General features: G+C 48.7%; 7 protein-coding genes across 7 annotated transcripts; 6 read left to right on the forward strand and 1 right to left on the reverse strand.

The window, feature by feature from the left end:
- Positions 1-3,124: 3,124 nt before the first annotated feature.
- EsH8_VIII_000126 (uncharacterized protein) lies at positions 3,125-4,023 on the forward strand (the record flags this gene model as incomplete). Its single annotated transcript, XM_083269168.1, has 2 exons — positions 3,125-3,215; positions 3,275-4,023. The coding sequence occupies 2 exons, from the start codon at positions 3,125-3,127 to the stop codon at positions 4,021-4,023; spliced, it is 840 nt and encodes a 279-aa protein (XP_083128936.1).
- Positions 4,024-6,615: 2,592 nt separating this feature from the next.
- On the forward strand, positions 6,616-7,068 carry EsH8_VIII_000127 (uncharacterized protein; the record flags this gene model as incomplete). Its single annotated transcript, XM_083269169.1, has 1 exon — positions 6,616-7,068. The coding sequence occupies one exon, from the start codon at positions 6,616-6,618 to the stop codon at positions 7,066-7,068; it is 453 nt and encodes a 150-aa protein (XP_083128937.1).
- A 2,140-nt stretch (positions 7,069-9,208) lies between these two features.
- On the forward strand, positions 9,209-10,180 carry EsH8_VIII_000128 (DUF1996 domain-containing protein; the record flags this gene model as incomplete). Its single annotated transcript, XM_083269170.1, has 1 exon — positions 9,209-10,180. The coding sequence occupies one exon, from the start codon at positions 9,209-9,211 to the stop codon at positions 10,178-10,180; it is 972 nt and encodes a 323-aa protein (XP_083128938.1).
- A 2,525-nt stretch (positions 10,181-12,705) lies between these two features.
- On the forward strand, positions 12,706-14,163 carry EsH8_VIII_000129 (FAD-binding oxidoreductase; the record flags this gene model as incomplete). The annotated part of the gene is made up of 1 exon (XM_083269171.1): positions 12,706-14,163. The coding sequence occupies one exon, from the start codon at positions 12,706-12,708 to the stop codon at positions 14,161-14,163; it is 1,458 nt and encodes a 485-aa protein (XP_083128939.1).
- Positions 14,164-16,366: 2,203 nt separating this feature from the next.
- EsH8_VIII_000130 (acyl-CoA N-acyltransferase) lies at positions 16,367-17,204 on the forward strand (the record flags this gene model as incomplete). The annotated part of the gene is made up of 2 exons (XM_083269172.1): positions 16,367-16,689; positions 17,195-17,204. 2 exons carry the CDS (start codon positions 16,367-16,369, stop codon positions 17,202-17,204), a joined length of 333 nt encoding a protein of 110 aa, XP_083128940.1.
- Positions 17,205-17,672: 468 nt separating this feature from the next.
- Positions 17,673-18,627, reverse strand: EsH8_VIII_000131 (DUF3129 domain-containing protein; the record flags this gene model as incomplete). Its single annotated transcript, XM_083269173.1, has 3 exons — positions 17,673-17,891; positions 17,982-18,371; positions 18,475-18,627. 3 exons carry the CDS (start codon positions 18,625-18,627, stop codon positions 17,673-17,675), a joined length of 762 nt encoding a protein of 253 aa, XP_083128941.1.
- Positions 18,628-21,900: 3,273 nt separating this feature from the next.
- EsH8_VIII_000132 (uncharacterized protein) lies at positions 21,901-22,716 on the forward strand (the record flags this gene model as incomplete). The annotated part of the gene is made up of 1 exon (XM_083269174.1): positions 21,901-22,716. The coding sequence occupies one exon, from the start codon at positions 21,901-21,903 to the stop codon at positions 22,714-22,716; it is 816 nt and encodes a 271-aa protein (XP_083128942.1).
- Between the last annotated feature and the right edge of the window lie 2,067 nt (positions 22,717-24,783).

Below are 24,783 nucleotides of genomic sequence, written 5' to 3' on the forward strand. Positions count from 1 at the left end.
CCTTCGTGCAGCCTTAAGAACCAAGAAGATATTTCCACCATGCGCTGGCCATCTTTCGTGTCATATCTTCTTGCTGAATGATGGTTTTGCAATTGCACCACTCCGTCTGGTAAAGCCCTGTAAGTGATGCAGGATCATTTTGCTCCAATTTCTGAAAATCATCAACGCCGACGACCTCGTCGACGCTATCAAGCCCTTACTAACTCAAATTCATTCAACCTCAATGATATATTGTTTCGCTTTCCTGTCTTTAATTGCTCTATATCTTCATGCGGATCAAACATTGCGTTCGGGCAACAATCCGGCCGAACTAAGGTTAGCTGGGCCATCAACCTTATCCTGCCGGAACCGCCCTCCCACCTTTCCCACCGACATCAGAGTGCTTTGAAGACACTTGACTACCTGTCGTTGAATCCAGACCAAGACTGTACCTGTTTTGTCAAGATAGAGCCCGCAGAAAGGTGGAATGAGCCCCTGGCCTGCAGTGGGTTCCAAGAAGCGTTTTGAGAGCGGCCTAAGTTTGAAGCATCATCGGTCACGTGGGAAAGCTAGAGTGATCAGAAGACTATCTCTCTAAACTAATGTCATCTACAGACAAGAAGAATCCCCCTTCGGCACCTCCGAAGCCCTAAGAGTGGCGGCGTCTTTTGGATAGATGCCCTTGTGTCGATCAAGTGAACGTCGACGAGCGCACAAAATAGGTTCGAAATTGGAGCACATCTACTTCAGAGCAGTAACAATTATGGTCTGCTTAGGCGCCAATTACACCAAATATCAACAGATCCTGACAAGTGAGCAAGCTCACGAAATCAGAAATCTCTGCATGCCGACAGGCGACCAGTCTGTTGCTAGAGAAATTGCCAACGAGGGCGCCCCGAATCTATGTCGAAATTTTCAGAGCGATCCATGGCCGAAGAGCTCGGCAGGGGAATTCTAAAACAGGCCGTAGATTATGTAAGAAGTAAACATGAGGCGAGTAAGTTTTGGCCATTCAGAGATGACTTGGGGGCGACTTCATCCACATCGTCACCATGTACAATGGCGACTAAGAACCTCTAAATACATAGACCGCAAATCTCTCGCGACGGAAGTGCATACTGTGTCTCTCACCAAGGAGTGATGCATGTCACGAAAGCTCACCATACGACAAGGATGGAAGAGGAGCTGGCAAAATTTGAGAACCAGTACAACAGTCGCTCCTAATTCTTTTGCTCGAACTAGCCATGTATCGAGGCAGTGGCAGGTGGCAGTAAGCCAAATTCACTTCTGCCTGAGTCACCGCAAGCTGCAGTTGCGCACCACTCTAGGTCGCATATGATGTGCACCTACCTAGAGTAGAGACGATCTCTGGTGCAGTTTCGTTCCGTCGTCCTCTTTTGCGGTTATAGGCTAAATTGTTTGGGTGCAGCTGCCGGGCGTTCGTGGCGGCGTCCCAGTATGACTTTCCAGTGGACGGCAACAAGCCATAATGCTCACCGATTTGGCGATGAATATCCCAACAGTGGCGGCTTTTCTGTTTTTGTCGATCGAGGCGTCTTATCAAACAGCCTCTCATCCCACCACGGGTCGTAGCTTCGTTCTCCCGGATACACATTGGCGCTGTTGACGAAAATTTGTCGGGGTCGACGAACAAGCCAGCCTCAGTGTTACCGGTGGACCCGTTAACAAAAGACAAGCTATATATTAGTCAAGACATTTGTACCAGTGGTCCAGGAATCTGCCGTGGTCTTGATTTTCTGTTGTCGAAATGAGCCGCAGCACCGCTTGGTCGTTTCATCTCTTGAGATCGTGATTTCGATTGGGGTTCCCATTGCCAAACGGATATTCTTCAACCTGGCACCCGCTGAGACCTCAACCAGTTCTTTTCTGGAGGAAGAAGCCAGGCTTCGGGTAAAGAATAGCCCCAGGCCAGAGTCGGCTCCGCCGGAGTACCACACATCAGGGATATTCTCCATTACGCCAACCCACCCATTCGGCGTATAAGTCAAGATGTCAGGCTTTCTCCGGTGCTCGATGGCAGACTGGGCGTTAGCGCAGACATTAGGCCGCTTGCTATAGTCGCATGTGAAGACCTCGTGGTACAACTTACACCTCTTATGGGCATATAACCTGCTTGTGGGTTATATCCTCGCTAGCACCACATGGAGCTAACGAATATCGATGCATGGGATGTTAGGCCCCTAGAAGCCATATCGCATATGGATACATCTCCTGAAAACTCACATGCTCTGCTTCAATGGGGGTTTATTATACCCACACAGGCACCTACGACAGCCTGCAAGAAGGAGTGTGTCAAAACTCCATTTTGCTTACTGCGCCTACACCCCTTGTGGGATTTGTGTTGTTGGCTAAGTGCGTAGCGGAAGGTTTGTTGTAGCTAGTTAGAGAATTTTGATTGGTTGGCTGAGGCTTATAAGCAATATTGACAGTGTAGTAGTGTATCCATAAGTGCTGCAGACGGTGGGTAGTTGCATGGGGTGCGCTGTATGACAAGTGCTGTGAGTGGTGTGTGCTGCAGGTGTTGGTGGTGTTGGTGGTGTAGATGCTGTAGGTGCTGTAAGTGCTGTAAGTGCTGTTGGTGCTGTAAGTGCTGTTGGTATTGGTAGTATTAGTGGTGTAGGTGCTGTAAGTGCTGTAAGGCATGTGTGTAACTAAAACCTGGAAATAAAGCGGACGTTAGATTTACCAGTCAAGGATCAAGGCTTCACATTTTGAGGAACATGCAAATCGTTTAAAGTACTATCACTACGCTAGTCAAATGTCGCTGACTGATTAGCCAATCAAAATAGAGATATAAATGGAGCAGGTCATGTTTTTCCCTGCTTTTAGCCACGCCTACCGTTTTCCAATTAAGAAAAATGGCAAAATGGAGTTTTGACACACTCCTTCTTGCAGGCTGCCGTAGCACCCCCTGCAAAATTACCACCAACTGACTGCAGGGCTTTATGAAAACATGCAGCTTTTGCGGGGACCAAGCGGCACAGTTCACGAGGCGCACTAGACACCTCCCCTTCTGTGCTTCCCAACACCGCACTCTTTTTCCTCTCTCTCTCTACATATGTTTCTCTTTCTTTCTCTCTCTCCCTCCCTCCCTCTCACTCTCAAAAACGCATTATTAGCGACCATGTACTCTCCTCCCAAGGAGATTGAGGATGCCGTCAAGGCGTACCGTTCCCACATCTCGGAGCACAACCGCCGTATTGTCGAAGTCTACGGTTTGTCCGTCTGTAAAAGTATCACGTGCTGGCCACCATCATCCTAACTTGTACCTCAGTGTCTTTAGTCGCCGACGCGGAGCCAGAGGAAGGCGACTTTGAGGACGACGAAGACATCAACGAGCTGCGGATCCAGGCCTTACATCATATTTTTGACATGAATCTTTCGACTTTAGTCTCCACACCGCGTGAGATTCTCACTCGCTGGGACAAGCTTTGTGATGTATATGACCTAGATGGTACAGGCACGGCCGGGAAGCCTTCTGAAGTAGAGGTGGCTCTCCGCGAGGAGTGGTTCTCGCTTGTGGAGAAAACTCTAAAGAAGTCGTGTCTCGAGGAGGTGCGGGAGAGCATTAGGTTCCCTGAGGAGTTCCGCACCTTGGCGAAATGTGTTAACTGTCTCACCGGACCGGGGCTGACGGAGCTCAAGTCCAGATACCAGGCCGTATTTTTGGTTGGAGGTTATACTTCTTCTTATGCTGAGGAGGGCGCTGCCAAGATGGTTAAGACTCCCGAGTGGCTTAGCAAGCATGTAAGCGGCGGGTGGGAGTGCGCCGCTGGATGGGATGCGGGGAGTGGTTTTCGCCACTCGTTCTACGTTGTCTACTGCCGGAGGGCTGACCAGCCGGACTCAGCCGGCTCCCCTGAACCCTGGTTGTGGAGGTATTTTTCGGAGGATTCGATGGATTTTGGCGTTTTCGACACTATCCCTGAGTTTTTGGCGTGGTACAGTGGGTATCGCGAGCCTATTGTGCCTGTCGCGTCTTCCATGACGGGATACGATGTCTTGATGGGTCGTGTATTTTAAACTAAACATCAAGTCGTCCCCCGGTTTATACAGACCCCAGGTTTAAGATGTTATAGTATTTAGAGATTATTTCGAACGAGAAAGGGAAAAGTAAGTATATTACTATTTACTACTACTCTTAAACCTAAGCTAAACACGAACAATCTGATTGAATTTCAGTGCAGAAATACTATTGTGAAGACTATCTCGATGCTCCTATAACCTCGCTGCACCTTGTTTCAAAGCTACAGTAGCTATGTAGTTACCTCATTCTAGCTAGCTGCAGAATGTAATTCTAGAGGTCATTTCAAGCTTAATAGTACATTAACGTACTCAGTCTATTTCCTATAAACCGTGTGGTATCTCTGGAACACACCCTCAGTAGTATACTTCTCGTACTCAAAGACGCTCAAGCTATCTCAGAATATGTGCGGTCTCTCCCCGTCCCCAAGGGACAGAATGCAGTTACTTCAGACCGTATTTTGTAGTAAAATGAGCCAAGAGAGCCGTTGTTGTGCGAATTAATGTTAGATATCGCAACACCTCTATGCAAGTTGTCAGCACAACGTTTATCTCTAAAGATTTTGCAGGGTCGGAAGCACACCACTTGAAGTTTGAGAGTATCCTGCATATATCTATAAGGAACAGAATTTAACTTAAGAATTAGATGCAAAAATCTATCTTAGAAGATAGCTAGATTCACCATTTGCTCCTTCCATTTTTACTATTGCAGCCTCGCGTGGCTTCTCACGATGTCAGTATCTATATGCTGTTGTCAAGTTGTTAAACGTTGTCATACCGACATTTCTACAAAGTCAGATATTTACATAACACAGCCATTCTAGCTTTCTTCATGTTCTTATGTGCCGTGATAAGGGACAGCAAACATGCGCAATATTTGTGGGCCGAGTCGCCTTGTATGTCAACAACGACCTGATGACGGTTGCCTGATTTAAGGCTATCCCATTAAGAGGTATATCTTGCAAGTCATTACAGGGCTTCAATAGCTTACTATGCTGGTCTCCAGGCTTTCACTGGCTCAAAGCGAAACGTCATTGACCTAGTCGGCAATGATTGGTCCGGCTAAAAAGATGAGATTGATAACATACGTGTTTCATGTTGGAACTGCAGTCATGGCCATAGAGAGTTGGTGGAAGGATTCAGACTATTGAATAAGGTGCAGGGATGGCGTTGGTTTAGGGATGACCTGCCTATTTTAAACGAACAAACAGCCAAACAGGAGCCTCGGAGCCGACAGGAAAGTATCGGATATCGGTCATAACGGTTAATAAAGGTACCATACGGCAAAAACCAACTTCAAAGATGCTAGAACTTGCTTTTTCTCTTCATATTCCGTAACCCAACCATTCTAGCTGAAAGGTAATGAATGGTATGAATGATACGAAGGGTAGCATCGCAGCGGAGGATGCGCTCGCAAATGCAGACAATACATCTACACGCAGTAATGAAGTCAGTCCCAAAAAAGTAGAAGACAGCAGGATTGTGCCAGATAGACTGCAAGTCTTGTTTGAAGAGCACGGCGTACGTATTTACTACCCTTCATATTCGCAAAATTAACACCGTTAACTGTCAGACTTTTGCAGGCAACATGGGATGGCCCCGATGATCCCGATGACCCTTACAACTGGTCAACAACCCGAAAGGTGTCGATCGCTGTGATAATCTCCACTGGACAGCTTATCACCCTCATGTCCACGAGCGTAATGGCGTCGGCATTGCCCCAAATATCGCGTGATCTGCATATAGATGCCTCTACCACCCAAATCACCTTCTCACTCTTCGTTCTTGGGCAAGCATTTGCACCTTTTCTGATCGCCGCCTTATCGGAGATGTACGGACGCAAGCATGTCTGGTTGATTTCTTGCTGCTTCTACCAACTATGGAATTCTTTGTGTCCCGTTGGGAAGAACAAAGGTTTGATGATTGCTGGGAGGTTCTTGTCAGGCTGCGGGGCTAGTGCTGGTGTAGTGGTACGTACAAATACTGTGATCCAAATGTTGTCGGGGTGTTTTGAATTTGCAGTGGCGCTGATATTGATATTGTTAGTTAACGGCTCCAATCATGGCTGACATGTACAGAGCCGAAGACCGCGGCAAATCTCTGGCCATTGCATCATTCATTCCATACTTTGGGCCGGCTCTTGGTCCCATTATTGGTGGTTTAATTTCGAATCGGATACCATGGCCGTGGCTATTCTGGGTCTTGAGCATTTTCTCCGCAGCGGTCACAGTGTTGGCATTCTTTCTTGTTTCGGAGACTTATACGCCAGTCTTACTGCAGCGCAAGTTTCGCAATGAGAATCACAACCATGGTGACGGGACTGGGAACCGTTTGGGCGGAGCTTTCTACAGGGATCTATATGCACGACTGTCGAAAAATCTGTTGAGACCGCTGAAGCTCTTCGTTCATCGTCCAGTCATCCTTTTCATCTCTTGGATTTGGGCTATAAGCTTTGGCTTCTACGTTCTCGTACTCTCTTCATTTGCCAACCTTTGGATGGAAAAGTACGGCCAGTCGGAGACACAAAGTACACTCAATTATATCGCCTTAGCTCTTGGCATCACGATATCTACGCAGGTTGGAGGGCCACTCATGGACCGAATATTCCGATATCTCCGCGGTTGTGCCGAGGGCGAGTCGAGCCCTGAGTTCAGAGCACCCTTTATAGCCATCGGAGTCATCCTACTGCCTGTTGGTCTTTTCTGGTACGGCTGGGCCGCCGAGAAGGGTATGCACTGGGCATTTGTGGATGTTGGCGCCGCCATTTTTACCTGCGGTACATTCATCACCGGCGCAGGCATGAATGCATATCTGCTTGACGAGTTCAAACATGCCGCATCGGCCAACGCGGCAGCACGAATGCTTTCGAACGTTCTGGGCTTCGTTTTCCCTATTTTTGCTCCACAGCTATTCAGCCAGCTAGGTTATGGCTGGGGTAACGGCCTGCTGGCTTTCGTCTTCATAGGGCTTGGCTTGCCGGCACCGTTAATTATCTGGCTGTGGGGGTCCAAGTTGCGCGCCATGGGACGAAAAGACGGCGAATGAATATGATCAGCTAAATATAACATGCAACCACGACCCTACGGCAGCAAGTGTGTGGTGCGCAGGGGGTTGGCAGAAAGTACAACGTCAAGAACATTCCAAGAAACCTGATAAACAATGCCCCGGACACCCCACAACGACTGCGACACCCCGTTTCAGACCCGGCGTGGTGGAAAAAATAAACGTCACTTCGCTTGGACGTGCTAGAATCTAAGCACTTCTGTTTCCTCGTCCGCAGCCATGTATTTGTCACAAATATCGAATTACTCGATTAGTCAGATAAGGAATTATTTCCATCGCGTTGATATGATATCTCCAAATTCGCAATTAAACCCGATCGTAAAATGTATCAGTTATCCGTCGCCTCCATTTAGCTGAACACCGAGTAACACCTGCGAGCGATCAGAAGCGCAACGAACTTTGGCACAGCCGCATGCCAGAACTACAAAAATACATGCTTTAAAAATGGGCAGCCATATAGGGGCTACAAAAAAAAAACCCTCCAACAGATAAAGCGTTCCGTCAACTAACTACCAAATGCTCCTGAAACAAAAAGAAAATACGCGCGATTGAAAAGCTAACCGAAAGCGAGAAGCTGTACGAATTGATTTGCTTGCAAGGGTCAGGATCAGCAGACGGGGACCGGGGCAGCCTAGTTGTGTACACTACAGGAGGGCCCTCCGTGCAGTGGGGCTCTGTGGTGGCTGTTGGAGGGTACTGGAGGCTGAGCCGGGTGAGTGGTGCCGGGCTTCTGACAAGGACAGAAAGGACCAGACTCGCATGCCTTGACGGCGTTGCGATTGCCGTCAACTAATTCATACTTTTCATTCATACGCCCTTTCGACATCCTCATAGGTGATTCCAGGCCGTCGGTCCCAGTTGCCATGATTCTAGATGTATCAGTCGTTAGTTGTAGCGTTGCAGCCATCTCCCTTGCATTTCTAGATATGGCAGACATTGTCAGCGCAGGTGATTTCCCCCTTGATGCATTCTCCTCCGTGATTAGTGTTGAAAATACTAATGCCCGCCCCATCCGCCCCTCCCAAAGACGCGAGATGACCGCTTGTGTTGTCGTACATGGGGTTCTGCTCCTACTCCAAAGCCCTGCTATCTCTTAGCTCTGAAATACAAATGCAACTTCTTCTGCTACGTCTGTATCGTTCCCCCATCCGCAGTCAAGAATAAAGGCCAGGCAAATAAAATGGACACAAACATGGCGTTGAGCATTTTTGGAGGCTCGTGCAACGGCGTGTGCCTTGTCAAGCGCGTTCGTATTGCATTAACGGGTCTTCCTGACGCGGAGAACAGAGTTCAGACTGATGAAGACATCCATTTTGACAGCCAATGATTACGTGCAAGTATTCTTTTGTAAAATAGTCTTAAGAACAAGGTTATGCTTAACACTGTTATGGGTATATGGTGTCGACTCCATTGCATATCGATAATTCCAAGCGAGTGATGAAAAACTGGCGGATTGGCGTTACGCTGTAATTGATGGTTTATGCGCCGTAGCGGCTGGCTAGAACGGCCGGGTAGATCCCGCCCTAGACAGGGTCTTGGGAATAGTCCGGCGCTAAGACTCTGGAGCTGGCCATCAGCCAATCCACATCGACTTACTATTCCATTATAGACATCGTGCGGCTGTCGCCAAGTCGAACCACTTTGTCCGTAACTGTTTGCCCCATGGGTGTAGCGAATAAACTTGACAGGTTGAAAATCCCTGCAGTATCGGGGCTACCACTCGAGGCTCGAAGACCGGTAGGGCAGCACCTGAATAGGCAGTACAGGCCGTTCATAGAGCTGCAAGGGGCAATATCGTCTGATGTGGTTGGATATTCAATCCATCAAGCTATGACTGCTTCCTTTTTAGGCTGCTACCCCTGTCAATAACACAACGGCGCGAAACACGATCGGAGATTTAGAAGGGGTTGGATTACGTTGGGTGTCACTTTTGATATCCCTTTTTGGATCGCGAGGCACAACACAACAACGAAAGGTCAGTCTGGGAATACTTAAAAGGTAAAGTCCTTTTAGCTCGTCGTAGCATTCCCTCTCTTATTCCCCAACGTTTTGTTCATTGTCGCAAACTAGTCTCTCATTCCTTTTTTTATTATCAATCATTCGTTCGTTTCAAAGACACAGGATGTCTCCTTCTATTCTTCTCGCTGCGGGCCTGTTGGCCGGTGTGGCCCAGGCCTACACCCAGGTCAACGTCGCCTCTCCTTTCATGACCAAGAACATCGACCCTATTGTTTTCCCCGGACAGTACGACAAGTCGCATCTGCACTCCTTCTTCGGCTCCGACGCTGTCACCATCAACACCAAGACCAGCGCCGAGCTCCAGAAGGGCTGCACGAACGCCGAGAACCCCAACGACTTGTCCGTGTACTGGATCCCCACCCCGCTGTACACCACCGACGGCGGAAAGACGTACAAGCCCATGCCCGTGTCGCGCTTCAGCGCTTACTACAACCTCGGCGAGACTGAGGCTGAGGTCGCCATCCCTCAGAACCTGCAGATGGTCGCTGGCAAAGCTACCGCCACCACCAAGGCCGACATGCCCACCGACGCCCAGTCTTCGTGGGGCTGCGAGAACGGAGGCGGCGAGTCCCTGGACGCCAACGGCTTCCCCAGCACGACCTGCGGCACCCACGTGCAGCAGCTCCTCTACTTCCCCCAGTGCGTCAACACCGAGACTCTCGAGACGGGCTACAAGGACCGCCGCGGTGGTAGCTGCCCTACCGGCATGAAGTCCATGCCCCAGCTGCGCTTCAGCATCCGCTACGATGTGCGCAAGGTTCTGCCCAACGGCTGGAGCGGCACCGCGCCTTTCAAGCTCGCCTGCGGCCCTGCCTGGTGCTCCCACGGCGACTTCATCAACGGCTGGACCGAGGAGGCGGCGACGAACATGCTTGCCACCACCAAGGAGAAGCAGAAGTTCTCCGCCGTCAGCGGCTCTCTCGGCGCCTACAACGCTGGAGTTTCCTGCAAGTCCGCCGATGCCGATCCCTCCCACGGTACCAGCGACTATGCCGAGAGTGTGGCCGCCATGAGCAAGCGCGACGTCGAGTCTTGGGGATGGCAGACCAAGTCGCGCTTCGTTCGCTCTCTTTAAATTGAATGACGGGACTTCGGTCAGGGGCGGTGTTGTACATAGGTCATCCGCGGATGACAACACTTCTTTGTATTATATGTTTGAGAACGAACATACTTGGCCGTTAGAGCTAGAGAGGGGATGCGAGGCTTTGCTGATAGCACCAGCTGCATCAGTGCATTGAAAACAGATTCTATTCAACCACTTGCTCTTTCACAATTGAGAAATGTCCAAGAACGTGTCATTCCACCTGCGTCATCTCCTCCATTCGGTTCGTAAATCGAATAGCGCTGCAGGTGTTAGAAACTAGATGGTCAACACTCTAACTGGGTTACTCACTAAAGCTGCGACCTTTCGGGTAGACAAGGTCCAAAAAAAAATATTGTGCCCCGGGGATTACCAACATTATAATATCAGTGTTATGATCAGCACGTCTGATAAGAACTTGCGTTGGTTACATCAGGCGGGGTACCGTCAATGCTGCAAATCCCTGATCTCTCGTCTGGTTTAGATGAATTTATGCAATGTACCTCAAGTTGAATGTCCCCACTTCGGAGACTGACGGTTCGGGAACTGCCAAGCTTTTTGGCAGCTGTCACAAGAATGAGTTTTAGAGCAATTAGCAGCGATGACCTGGTATCAACAATCACCTGGGTTAACGTGAGGATGGCCAGCAAAAGTTTAAGTAGTACGCGTTGCATCATATGCCATATGCTATTATTCGGGCTAAATTGGGCGTTTCAACAAGGAATGAGAATGCATTGACATTCAGTGACCTGCCGAATCCCAATATCCAAAGCCAATTGCCGGCACTGCGGGATTGCTACATGTTGCCCTCTTTATGCAACTGGAAAAAGAACCACCGAATTATATTGACTCGAAGGACACTGATAGCTGCCTCTCCTCTTGCTCCGGGCAGGCAGGACTGAAGTGATGCAGGGCCAACACCAACGGGCGGCGGATGATGTTTGGCATATAAGGAGTTCAGAAGAATCATACCCGGTTTTCACCATTAGGGCAGAATGTGGCTGTCTAGGACACAGCGAGGTAGGTATAACATGCTTTGAATAGTAGAATCCACGGTAGACTTCATAAATTTTGGAGTCATTATCTAAGCCCTTGGTAAAGACTGGGCTTGCTTCTAACGATCGGCTTTTTTTTATGGCCACTTCTACAACGTAAGTGCAGCCATTAAAATCAAGTTAGGTACTGTTGTCACCCACCGAGTCCTGACCTACCGTGGTGTAAGCAGAAATCTTTAAGTAGTTGGACTAAAAAAATATAGCCCATTAAGGTGTGATCCGCCCTTCGGAAAGTTAGGTCCACTACTTGCAGCCAAGACTACAAGGCACAAAGAAGTAGACGAAGTTGCGACAAGATTTCATCGCGATTAGCCAAGGAGATATACGTTAATTCAGTTGCCATTACTCATCATTTCATAACATCTAGCAACTTCGGCCGATTTCTATAGTCTATCAATACGGCCTTGACGTTGGAAACAAGTATACAAGGAATTGTAGCTTAGGTCGCACCACCTGCACGTACCACGTGAGTAATCTTGGTGATGATGGCAGACCAATTTCCCTGGTATCCAATTAGAGTCTCCGTCACGGTTGAAGTATTTATAGGCAAGATCAAAGAGATGTTGATGTTGCGACGATCGATGCAATCTTAGGTTGAATATTATGTGACACAGGAGGGAAATTAATGATGCTTGGACGTGCTGAAGAGAAAAAGAGGACCAGAAAATATGAGGTGTAGATTTCGGAGCTGTCATAGAGATAAAACATTGAATCAAGGTTGAGTAGATTGAATAACCTGTAAAATAATTTGCATCTAGCAGTTTTCAACCGCTATCATATTGTCTTCTTCGTGCAGGTAAAGCTTGCAATAACTAACCCGGCCGGAAGCTCGGGTTGAAATTGCGAGAACGAATATGGCACGTGAAACACGCCGACAGCACGTCAGAATGACAATGCTAATATGAAGGCCTGTGAAGTGAACCGTTGCAGCCCAGCTCCAGGAATCCCAGCCCCAATGCATCTAGTCGCGGCGCCATTTTGAATCTACACCACACTTTGCGGAACTTTTTCTCGGAACTTGAACTAGCCGAGATAGCACCATCTCCTTGGCGCAAATTATTTAAGCCCACTCGCCCTAAGTTAAGCATAGCTGGGGCATTAATTGATATTAGTACCAACGACGTGCAGCCCGGAAGTGAGAAACCCGAGCCACGTAAAATCGACTCCAGGACACGCTACTGAGATAATCGACGCCAGCGCCAACTCGTTAACAGCAGGAGAGCTGCTCGCGGGGTATACCAAAATGGACGCCGTATCATTGAAATTCCTTAGAAAAGACCGCGGGAGGTCCTGTCGCGTCATATGTCTGAATTCCACAATCCAAACTCACCCAAACTTCATCTCAGAAGATGAAGGCCTCATCTGTGATACAGGCCTTGGCCTTGGTGATGCAGCTAGGAACTGCCACCGCTTTAGAAGAGTATAGCTCTAAAGATGTGGTAAGGTATCTTACTCTATGCCCCGATGTTGCACCGACTTATCTATTCCAAGTGTGCCGTCCTGATATCCCAGTTTCCTGGGAAGGTTTCGTTCCCCAACTCGACCGAGTACAATATTTCAAACAACTACTGGTCTAGACTTCAAGCCGATACCCGCCCAGCCTGCTTCATGACACCGGAGAGCACCACTGATGTGTCTGCCTTCATTAAAGCCCTGACGTCTCTCTCGGCGGCTTTCACTGTCAAGAGCGGTGGCCACACCGCCTTCGCAGGAGGCTCCAATATTGAGAATGGGGTCACAGTTGATCTTGCACATCTCAACCAAGTTATCGTTTCCGCTGACCGACAAACCGTATCCATCGGCCCCGGAAATCGGTGGTACAATGTTTCCCAAGTCCTAGACCCGCTGGGGCTTGCCGTCGTTGGAGGTCGGGTCAGTGACGTTGGTGTAAGTGGTCTCATCCTTGGTGGAGGGATTTCGTACTTCTCAGGCAGGTATGGATGGGCATGTGACAACGTGCGCAATTTTGAAGTGGTACTGGCATCGGGTGAGATTGTCAACGCGTCTCCGGACGCAAACCCAGACCTTTACTGGGCGTTGCGAGGAGGGGGAGGGTCGAACTTTGGTATTGTGACTCGTTTCGATCTTGTTGCGTTCCAGCAGGGAGACGTATGGTCCTACAACTCGTTCCATCCACTTTCTTCCAGCGCGGAGCTAGTGCCGGCATTCGTGGACCTGGCGGTTGAAGGCCTACCTTCAGACTACGATGCGCACACGTTCATGGTGATGACATACTACCCTTCCCTTGGCGGCGAGTTGATCGCCATCTATCTGTACCACGCGACGCCTCCATTAACCTCCGACGACACACCTGCCGTATTCACCAAAATTAAAGCCACCCCTGGGGCATTTATCAATACGACTACAGTCACAAATGTCTCGGCCCAGTCCATTGCAATCTCGGAGCCATATGGCAAGCGGAAAACATGGTCTGGCACATCCGTCTATCTCAAGGATGGCTCCGCTCAGCTCCTCCAGGACATCATCCCTTTCTGGAGAAGGCATGTCGATGGTCTGCTAGCTGCCGGCAATAAGACGAATGATACTGTCACACCTTTCTTTGCATACCAGCCAATATCAACAAATGTCTTAGAAGCGATGCAAAAAAATGGCGGCAACGCGCTGGGTTTGACTGCTGAGGAGGCCCCATTGGTTCATATCCAGGTTTCCACGCAATGGGAAACCCCAAATCTGGATTGCATCGTTGAAAAAAGCACCGCAAAGCTCATCGCAAAGATTCATCAGCTTGCTGAGGAGAGGGGTCTGGCAGCAAGGTATACATACATGAATTATGCAGGCAGAAACCAGAATGTCTATGCCGGATATGGAGTGGAAAACCACGAGCGGCTGAGAAAAGTGGCAGAGACGTACGACCCTGAAAGAGTGCTGGAGAAACTTTGGAGGGGGTACTTCAAAGTCTAAGATGGTGGATTGATTTCGAGTTGTTGCGCCAGTTGAGTGACTTGTTCCATACGGGGCTATTTTTCGGGTGTAATTAAATTGGCTAGATTGCCAAACACCATGACTTGAATTTGTATTCCTTGGAGAAGTTTGTATGCCGAATATCGTTTCAGTGAAACCAAAAGATTTCAAAAGCGCTGGATATCTTGACCCATGTTTGTGGTTCAGTGCTAAATGAAGTCACGACTTTCCTGAAAGGATCATATAAGTAAACTATTCAAATAGGGGGCTGTTGCCTTCTCTCGACAGGGTAATCAATTTCGTGGACAGTCAAATTGTGCTCAGAAAAGACGACTTTCTGTCAACCACCCGATCCACGTCACTCATAAAAGTCGCCAAGATCATGGTATCGGTCGCAGCATTGACAGCGTGAAATCTGATGAAGCTTCCCCGAATCATCAGATGGCTCACTTTGTTGCCCTCCACACCTCTTCTTCCCAAAACCATACTAGAATCACTGTATAGACTCCTCAAAGTCATTTGCAAACCTCATCAACCTCGCATCCATGATCATATTATCAGTACCTTCAAATTAGCAACTTGGGATATGCCTTCACAGTATCCTCGGATCAGTCTCCTTCACCGCGAAGACATCGAAACAGCATTTCTATTCCTGGCCTCACTTATTATCCGACTAGACACCACTTCCACTGTCAAACAAACTCGTATTAATTCAGGAAATTAGCCAGAAAGAACCATATACCGTTATTCCCGTTGTAACGACAACATTGTTCCCAACTATCCCGCAAAACCTGCCAATGAGGACGTGCATAGTTTTTAAATGCAGCGAGTTTGCGATCTTGGCTTAAATTTCAAGTCTACAGAATAGGTTGTCAAGCTTTAGCTTAGAAAAAGGCACATCTTTTTGGTCGTAATCCAAAAACCCTAGATGGCTTCAATCAGGGCGGACATAACTATGCCTCTGTCGGCACCACTCTTCTACTGTTTTCCCACAAAATAATTGTTCATCTCAACGCCTGTTACTTGGAACAGAGCTCTCCGCTTCAAAACTGTCATCGCAGTTCCATCAAGGACTTCTTTCTGAGGATAACCGCTCATTTCGGACTTAGTAGGGCATCTAGATCGTGGGTCTCGACACCAACGTATGCAACGAAGTAGACTGCTACTGTTGGATGGAGTATCTCAACCGTATCCGCTACTTCCAACACCTCCCCCACGTTTAGAAGGTTTATCAAATAAGCTAGAGAAGGAGAAAAAACACGACATACACAAAAAATGGACAATATCTAGAGAAGAAAAACGGTGCGTGGTTCGTTTGGATGATGCCATCAGCACTGGACCATGACGATAGAAAATATGGGTGTATCATCCGGGATTTACACCAATCTACTACACTGACGCTTTTGAGCGTCAATATCAGGACCTTGAACGGTCTCACAAGCCTGATAGCCGGGAGTTTCCGCCGCCATTCAGACTCATCGAGGCGTTGCTGCCGAACTTGAAGTATCTATCTCTGTATGGTTACCAAGTATAAAAACCGAAATCAAAATCAAAATCAAAACGAAGGTATAGATGATCATGCAGGTAATTTGTTGAAGTAGAAAGGAAAGTTTCTGCTCTGTCTAGGCTCCCAAGGCAATTGATAGTGGGGAGAAAGCGATGGAGAGGGTTCCAAATTCGGCATCAGTCCGAGGCAAGGGGACCTGTGGGTCTGGTCTAAACCGAGGCTGGATTGACAGAAAGTTACGCAGTAGGCTCCGCTGCAAACCGACATGACTGATCGCTCGTTACTATTAGTATTGCCTTCCAGTACCTATCAGCTTACAATCTGCTTGGGCATCCCAACCCGCATGCCTGTTTGAGCAACACGCCAGATTAGGGAACAGGTTCGCACAAATACGGTAACTCAAGAAGAGGCGATGCAATGCTTAGTCAACTATGTGCTAATACATCCCAGTAATCATGTTATCAGTGGGGTCGGTCGGGATAGTTAATTTAATTTAACAAATGAGCCGACCTCGCTCCGGGCGTTATCTCATCAATCTATAGATCTGAACAGCTGTCCCGCGCGCTCGGGTCGTCCCAGCCCTTTCTAAACTTTAATCCCTCTTCAAGCTACGAGCATTACACCATACCAAACGACCCGCGACATTGCCTACCAGTCTTGTCAAACCCACAGTTCTCGGAGTGCCAGACAAACATCATGGACGAAGACACAATAACAGTGCTCCCTGCCACACCCGATGACGCCTCTGCCATCATAGACTTCGTCACGAAAGCTCGTGTGGACATGTTCCCGATGCTGCATGCCAATCCGGATCTGGACACCCAACAAGCAGAACGCGATAAAGAAGTAGAAAAATTGCTGCAGACCTACTTCAGCCATTCGGAAAGACACAGCGCCTTTTTGACTGCCCGGTCCAACGGTCAAATTATTGCCACCATCGGTTACCACCCCTACGACTACAGGTTTCCCCACATCGACATGAACCTAAGGACTGAAGGTGTTGTTGAAATTGTCAGGCTGTACGTGAATCCGGCATGGCGCCGCGCCGGGCTGGCTTCCAAACTAGTCGCCACTCTGGAACAGACAGCAAGACAAGCGGGTGTCAGAGAGCTATACCTGCATACTCATCCATTTTTACCGGGGGCGGTTAACTTTTGGGAGCGACAAGGATTTGTTCTCTTGCACGTTGACGATGATCCGGTGTGGCATACGACACATATGAACCGATGCCTCGATGGGTAGTGGCTAGCTCAGGCAATAAAAAGCTGGCTAAATGCCTCCACAAAGGATATTTCCCAGTACGGCATGGGTTTTGTGAACTAGAGCGCTCGAGAATAATGTCTTTGGCGCGTGAGAGTGGACAAGCTTCTCTAAACGAAATCCGAAAGCATGCGCAAAGTCCTCTGAGCATACCTGTATGCATAAATTGGCAAAAATAAGACCGGCCTATCGAGGACACGGCCTCAGGCGAGCTGCATCGTATTGAAGCTGCTAAGGTCGCAGAATTGCTCATGAAACTTCCAGATCGGAGTAACAACCGAGCAGCTCCGTCGAAAGTCAAGGACAGGCACATTCGAAATCTAAGAAACGGGTGGTAATTATGTTGGTATAGTACGGCAATAATGGTGAGCACTTCTCAGAAGCAATATATACCAGTCGTTTAATATATTTTGTGTGCGCACTCGGGGTCCGCTAGGACGCCATCATCTCCCTCCCAATGACGAATTGCTGCTTGCTAAATTTAACATTAGGAATACCTCGACGATCGTCTTCGTTCCTACTAAGATTTGTCACAAAATTGATGGCAGAAAAATTAGATGTCAAAATTGAAAAGCATAAATTATTCTTGAAGGAATGTATTAGCAGAGCCTAGCTAGCTATTCTTACACGCGCCCTCTCCACTTCCAATAATCTTATCGGCTGCCCACCAGGGGTCCTATGCCATGATAGCCATCTCCAATCAACTAGTTCAGTCTGTTAAGTACTCAAACGGCTGCGCTGCTTAAGCCTGGAAAGAGACGCTACGCTTTGCAGCCGCCGCCGGGGTAGTCGCCGGGGTAGCTGCACCGGCAGCTGCGCCAGCAGGGGCGATCTGGATGGGAACAACGCCTCCGAAGGGGCCTGCACCGTTGCTGTTGGCAATCTTGACCAAGCAGACGTTGCTCTGGCCACCCATGGTGCCAGTGCAAGTAGTTCCAGCAGGGACAGAAAAGGCCATGGGCTAAAAGGGAAGCATGTGGTGTCAGCCAAATTCCATCTTGGTTGGCAAGCGGGCCAAAGAATGCAGCAGGAAAGATAATGGAGAACTTACGAAATCCATGTTCACGTTGGAGGCGCGCTTGACAATGGTGCTGGCTCTCTCCCAAAGCGACCGCTTGCCTCCACGGACGCTGCCGTCGGGCCTGATGTTGCCTCCGTTGCCCGGGACCTGCTGGGTGACCTCAAGCTCGGTACCCTGAGAGAAGGCACCAGTACCAGTGGGGTCGAGGACGGCACGCAGAGGGCCGGCGCCGTCGGTGGTAACGACGTGGAAGGTACCCGAGATGCTACCGCCAGTGGAAGAGACCTGCGGCAGAGTGTCGCCAGAAAGTGCCATAGCCTGTTCGATGTCGGCGGCCTGGACCTTGCCTCCTCCCGTGGTCTTTCCAAGACCGTCGGTCATGATGTTCTTCTTGCCGAAGACGGTGGTATCCAACTCGGTCTGAGAGTATCGAGTGTCAGTGTACCAAGCCATATTGTCTTTCCATTTGGTCGATGCCTTTTCTTCTTCCATTCTTTCTTCACATGACCAGAGATTAACTCACCTTCCTGTTGGGACCAGGGCCAGGTACAACGCCGCCCTGAATGGCCAAAGCGGTGCCGTTGCCGCCGAGGTCGCCGGTAACCATTGCGACCTTTCCGTGGGCAGCAACGAGAGGGGAGGCTGCAAGAGCAAGAATCATGACCTTGGAAAACATTTTGATGGTTTTTTTGTTGTTGGTAGGCGAAGTAGAGGTTGATTTGATTATTGTGGATTGCGGGGAAAAGCGAAGATTATTCGAAGATAGCAAGAAAGTTAGGAGACTAGGAAATAATTTCGCACGAGTCAATCGGCGAGTAGAATAAGAGGATAAAAGGATGAGAGGATGATACTGCTGAAGAATAGAATGATTGTATTGCGATGGAGGGCGGGCGATCACAACATCTTATACCTGGTTGAAAAAGCATATAATCTTGAGAACTGTCACCAAACTGAGTGAAGTTGCAGAATTCTATGCTGCTGTGGGACTCGAACCGTCAATGACAGGAACGGGGACCCTCGAAAAACCTTTCAAACTTGTCCATTCCCGAAGAGTCAGAAACGAGGCGATGGCCCCATCACGTCTGAAGCGACTGAAACGTCGCGGTATCTTCAAAAAGGCAATGAGAGTGTGTGGTGGGGCCGAAGGCGATGTCGCGTAACCACTTCAATAATGGCCAAATATCGGGCTTTATCCGTAGCCCCTCACAATGCGACAAGGTCAACACACATAGTAAAGCCGACAGGCAAGCCGGGACGGGCTATGCTGTAGATGTTTGCGAAGCTACCGCAACAATTGGACCGTATCTATGCTCTACCGGAAAATCCAATCCTGACAATTGAACATCAGGATTGCCAGAGGAAACGGATTATTTGCATCGGATTGTAGTTGAAATCTCGTTCGAATTAACCTATACAGGTAGCCACGTTTGTAGTTAAGACTTAATCTAGTCTATGTCTTTTAAAGTTTATATTAACAAACAAACCGTTCCTGTCTCCGAGGTCGAGTCGCCCAAATGATCTACCCCCAAAATCCATCTGATTTGTTCTTGGCAGGTTCAACGTAGCCGAGCCGATAACCGCGGAGGGGTCATCCATGTATGAAGCTTTGATGTCATTATCGCCGCGGCTGCTTTCCTTGAAGGGAAAGACAAAGGGGTGAAGGCACACTTGAAACACGTCTTGGTGCACGCTAGAGCTTGGGATACCGCGGTATGCCCGCGCGGTGTTGGGCCACAACGCATGATGTTTCACATGCCAAGCACGCATCTTTGTGCGCCCCCGTCCCCCTTCCATGTACGCTTGCGGCTGAAGAATCCGTCAGGTGCTGACGCATATGGTGAGATGAGATGAAGCTGACGGCATTGGGAAAACAGTGATGCGACGCATATCGGAATGAGGGGGATTGGATGACACCCGCGTCTGGTGTGATCTTTCACCTGCCATCCGTAATGCCTCAACTGATATGCAAGCGGTCCCATGGTCAAGACGCAATACTTTCGTGGACATATGATATCGCTAATCACGTATTGCCTTCCCGACATATCGGGATAGTTGCTGGGCCAGCAAGCAGCGTGTACTATAGCATCCTGTCAAATAGTGTTAGAAAGCCAGCACCACTGACTCTGGCACCACACAAATTCGGGTGCCCACGAGTTGAGAACTTCTACGTAACGAGTCTTCCTTTAAGCCACTCTGTTTTTTTTGTAAAGTAATCGTGAATTCGACGAATGCTTGTGCGGCTTTGACTTTTGCACATCATCCCCGTGTTTTCTAGGTCCTGATCTTCGTAGATCTCCCTGGGAAACATCAACGTTTGTCGGCAAATGTTACCAAATCTCAATGATTACCCCACTTCGGTTCGGAAAAGTCGGCAACTTGACACACGTGGAGACGATTCTGGTGTAAAACACCAATTCGCGTGCCCGGTGGGAGAATGATTCGGCAGTTCCGACAGCTGGTGCAACTTCATATGCCGAGCTAAACTCTTTGTAATCGGCAATCAACAGATGAGCCAGGGTAGACAGAAAAAAAGGGGGAAGTCTAAACCAATTGATGCATCAGGAGTGGAAGGGTCTGTCACCCCTTTCTTCATTGCAAAATTATCTCAACTTGAACTGTTCACGACAGTATTCACCAAATGGTCATTACCCAACTGGCCCCGTACATGCGCAAAAACATGGATGCATCTTACTGAAACTTTATCTTCTGGCTCTCTATCATGAGCAAACATGCGATAAATCCCTATTGGCTAATGACGCCATCACCGCCTGGTACACATGCTTGGGGAGCCTTGACAATACCTGGGCACTGATTGTCAATGGCGATCATCGCGCTGGATGCCATGGACAGGTTATTTTGAAAGAGGACGAAAACGAAAGAAGCTTCTTTGCGCAGAGTCTTCCGTTAGCAAGAGATTGCTGAATACCGAGTTGAGACGACCTGGTATGAGCTGCGATGACATCAACCGCGCAGTTGAGATGATGATGCGACATCTTCTAACTGCCCGAATCCACAGAGGCCTCCGATCACTGTCGAATTTGACTATCACACCGCTTAAATATCATCACCATTGTGTGGTTTTGTCTCTTGACGTTGGGTGAATTCAATTTCGGCATTTGGTGGTCTTTCTAATGAAGATCTTCCAATGCCCCTGCCAAGAAACACTGGCCCGCAGATCATCGCGGGTCCGAACCTCTGGGGTCACTCAAACAATGTTTCCGGACCCAAAAACCCCAGTAAAACCTTTAGAATTCAGCTTGGTATCAAGAGAACGGTGTACACTCTCGGGGTCCTATCACAACACTGGTGTCCAATAGTGTAGCTTACCCAAACGGGGGTACGGTCCCTTAACATTTGACTGAAGCAGTTTATTTTTTTTTTGGCGCCGAGAGTGATGTAATGGCAGATGGGAATAATAATTGAAACATAGCTACAGAGCCAAGCTATCTGTTTAACAGGCGCCATGCGCAGTGCGAATACGGGGGTGCTCTGTTGCGTATGATCGTCAATTTCATTTGACAGACAAAACTAAAAATTTTAGCGTCGACTATTCACCAGGGAACGAAACCAATTGAGACAATTAAGCGAGAGCAGATTGGACAAACTGGGAAACCGTTCAGGGTTTCTTCATCAAGCGGATGCCAAGTACCTGCATTGGGACGTTAGTATGGAGTGCGATCGTCGACACCGGGGAATTGCTGAATACCAGGGTATGGCTCCTGAGTGACGTGACGGTGAACGATATTGTGTCTGCATCACCATCTTCGACTACCCCTTCCTCAAGTACTTAATGACTACTAGGCTCGTCATTGTCTGCCATCTTTGTTTTTCAGTAGCATCTTTACTCAGTCACTCTTTTTAGACCCTTTCAGCACGCTCTTGTCACTCATTATCTATAACCAACTAATACTAACATTCCTTAACATAATTCATACAAGTCATAGCAACAATGAAGTTCTTCAACGTCGGACTCGTGGCTCTCTCCTCCTTGTTGGCAACCTCTTCTGCTGCCCCCGCCATCCAAGGCTTGCCATCTGGTGTCGACATCCCCAAGATCCCTTCAGTTCCCGTCCAGGACTTGCCATCCGACGTCGAAATCCCGAAGGTCCCCTCAGTCAACACTCCCGTTAATGTTGATGCCGACGTCTTGAGCTCGCGTGCCGAGCAGGTGGTCTTTACCAAGGTCCAGACCACCGTCGTGGAGGTCAAGAAGCACTGCTCCACCATCAACTCTACTGTCGAGGGAGTCTCCGGCGGCCAGGTCTCTGAGAAGAAGGCCGACATCATCAAGCTCGTCAAGAGCGAGGTCACCGTCATCGTCACCCTCATCCAAACCCTTGTGGGCGACATTATCGAGCTTGTTTCCGAGACGACCGAGATCGTTGGAGAGGAGAAGGAGAAGATTGTTGGTCTTGTCCTTGAGCTCGTTTTCGAGATCCTGTTCACTCTCAAGAACGTCCTGAAGGTGCTTGGCATCAGTAAGTCTCGCATGAACCATTCCTTCTTTTCTTCTGCTAAAATTGATTCAGGCATTTTCGAGCTCCTCGGTCCTCTTGTTCTCGTCCTCCTCACCACCGTCGCTCAGCTTCTGACTGTACTCAACACTGTGGTCGAGGGACTTCTGCAGCTCGTCAGCGGTGTCCTTGGCGGTGTTGTCGGCTTGCTCCTGGAGGTTCTCAAGGGTCTCCTGCCCGTTGTTGTCGGGCTCATTGGCGGCGTCCTTAACAAGCTCGATCTCGGCGGTCTTCTCTGCAGCCTTCTTTAAACGTTTGCACTGCGGGAAATGTCAGGAACCGAAGAGGAGACAACTTTTGTGAAGGATTACAGGTCTGGTGAATTTCTTCAAATTCGCGCTACTTCACAAGGAGTGCTTCAGTGCTTCATTTCAGGCTCCACGAAAACAACATTGTATCACGGCCTATTGCATGCGCGATGCCAAATTTCCACACAGCGCACCTAGATGTCAAGTCTATATTAACAACTCTTACTCCATGCTCGTGTATTCTGTTCAATCCTGATTACAATTGATTCCCAAAATAGCTGTTGTGACTTGACAATGAAAACTCTCACCTTCACATTGTTCCATTATTTGATCCTACTGTTCGTGCTTATCCAAGCTGAATAAGAATTCGTGGTGTGTAAGTTAATCCATGGTTTGTGATTTAAAAAAATAGAGAGATTTGAAGTGGCTGGTTGCGTTCAAATAGTAATGATTCACGCTTTACAAGCGTGTGGCAGTAATCCCTTTACAAGCATAGCTCATGGAGTGACCGAAGTAGTAATTTACAAAGAAAAACAGGATAAATGCAGTCAGTCAAGATGCAATATACCTCGTTAATCTGGTGGCGTGCATTGATAATAGACCTATTTGAAGGGTTGAAAGGACATCACTGCTGCGCGTCGGGTCGTTGGTGTTCGGAAACATAGGGCCGATGCCCGATATCTGTATCTGTACAGAAGGAAGCATGAGACTGAGCGCAATCTGGGCTGCGACGAATGGCATCAGATTCTGATAGGCATTCACTGGACATCATCCTGGAATTCCACCAGCCACAGCCGAGAAATCCTGATCTCCAATCGCGGCTCAGAACGCCTCACTCTTCCGACGCTGGGCCACGCTGGCCAGTGGCCTTTGTCGCCTCACAGCAGTTCAGTGTGCATGCACATGCAAGACACGCAACGGCAGACTGGGGTGGTTACCCCAAAGGCGGAGTTGGATGTCGCCCATCAGGTTTCCATCGGCTGAAAATAAGAGCCAAGGGGTGAGCGCAACCCGGCGGATATGGCCGGTTCATCCACGGCCATAACGTAGAATGCCAATCATCATCAGTAACCGATCATGCGTTTGCTCAATGCACGGTACATTACGTTCTTCTTTGGGCAGATCCGGCATGATGAGGCTGATTTACAACCAGCCTGATGGTAGGCCTGCAAGATCCCACACGTTCATAGACGAGCATATGGCAGGCAGGAAGCAGGGGTGCTAGTTCATGGCTTGAGACACACCGGCCGCAAGGGTCTGAGTATCCTAGCAAGCCTGCAATGCAGGTATTGCACTCCCTTCATCTAAAGCGGTTTTGTTAGCCGCTGATTACTGCTGGAGTTCTCTCCGGATAATCCCGGCTATTATTTCCATATGCTGAATTGGTTGCAGTAAGGGTTATCCAATCACTGGCGATGATGGCCTCTGACACTGTAAATGACAACCGAGCACGCCAGTCTTGACCCGTCAGCGAGCTAGCTCACGTCCTACGTCTGCCAATTGATAGACGGCTGGGCGACAGTTTCTGCTGTGTTTTAGGACGAAGGGAAGAAGTCAATGACAACAACGCAGATGGGTGAAAATAAAATAAAAAGAATGATTCAAAGTCACGATAGCAAATGACAGTGTTAATAAATGATTCCAGAGGGCTGTGCTGGCTATAGCGGCCGCTGAGAATGTTGATGACATGCACCCGCAGATCACTGATTGCAGAGCTCTCTTTCCGATCATGCAGGCAGCAACGTCTACTTTGGCCATGGGACGCCTGCCTCCCATTAGACACGCTTGGCACAGACAATGAGGAGGTGACACAGGAAACGAGGCAGATACCTCTCTTACTCCACAAAATCAACGTCGCAGTTGTCGTGCGACATGATCGGTAAATCTTGTCCTTTCAGATTTGAAAGCCCAGCCTCAGCCACAACAGTCAGTGACCAATCTTCTGACCACTTCGGCGCAGAAACGTTGGCAGACCAGGCGAACCATTCAATTTCCAACCACTAATACGCCGCAAAGTTTGAGCTGTCAGATGTTGCCTAACAGCGCATTTGAACGCCGACCGAATTGTGT

Source organism: Colletotrichum jinshuiense, chromosome 8, assembly GCF_051148585.1.
Source record: "Colletotrichum jinshuiense chromosome 8, complete sequence".
NCBI lineage: Eukaryota > Fungi > Ascomycota > Sordariomycetes > Glomerellales > Glomerellaceae > Colletotrichum > Colletotrichum jinshuiense.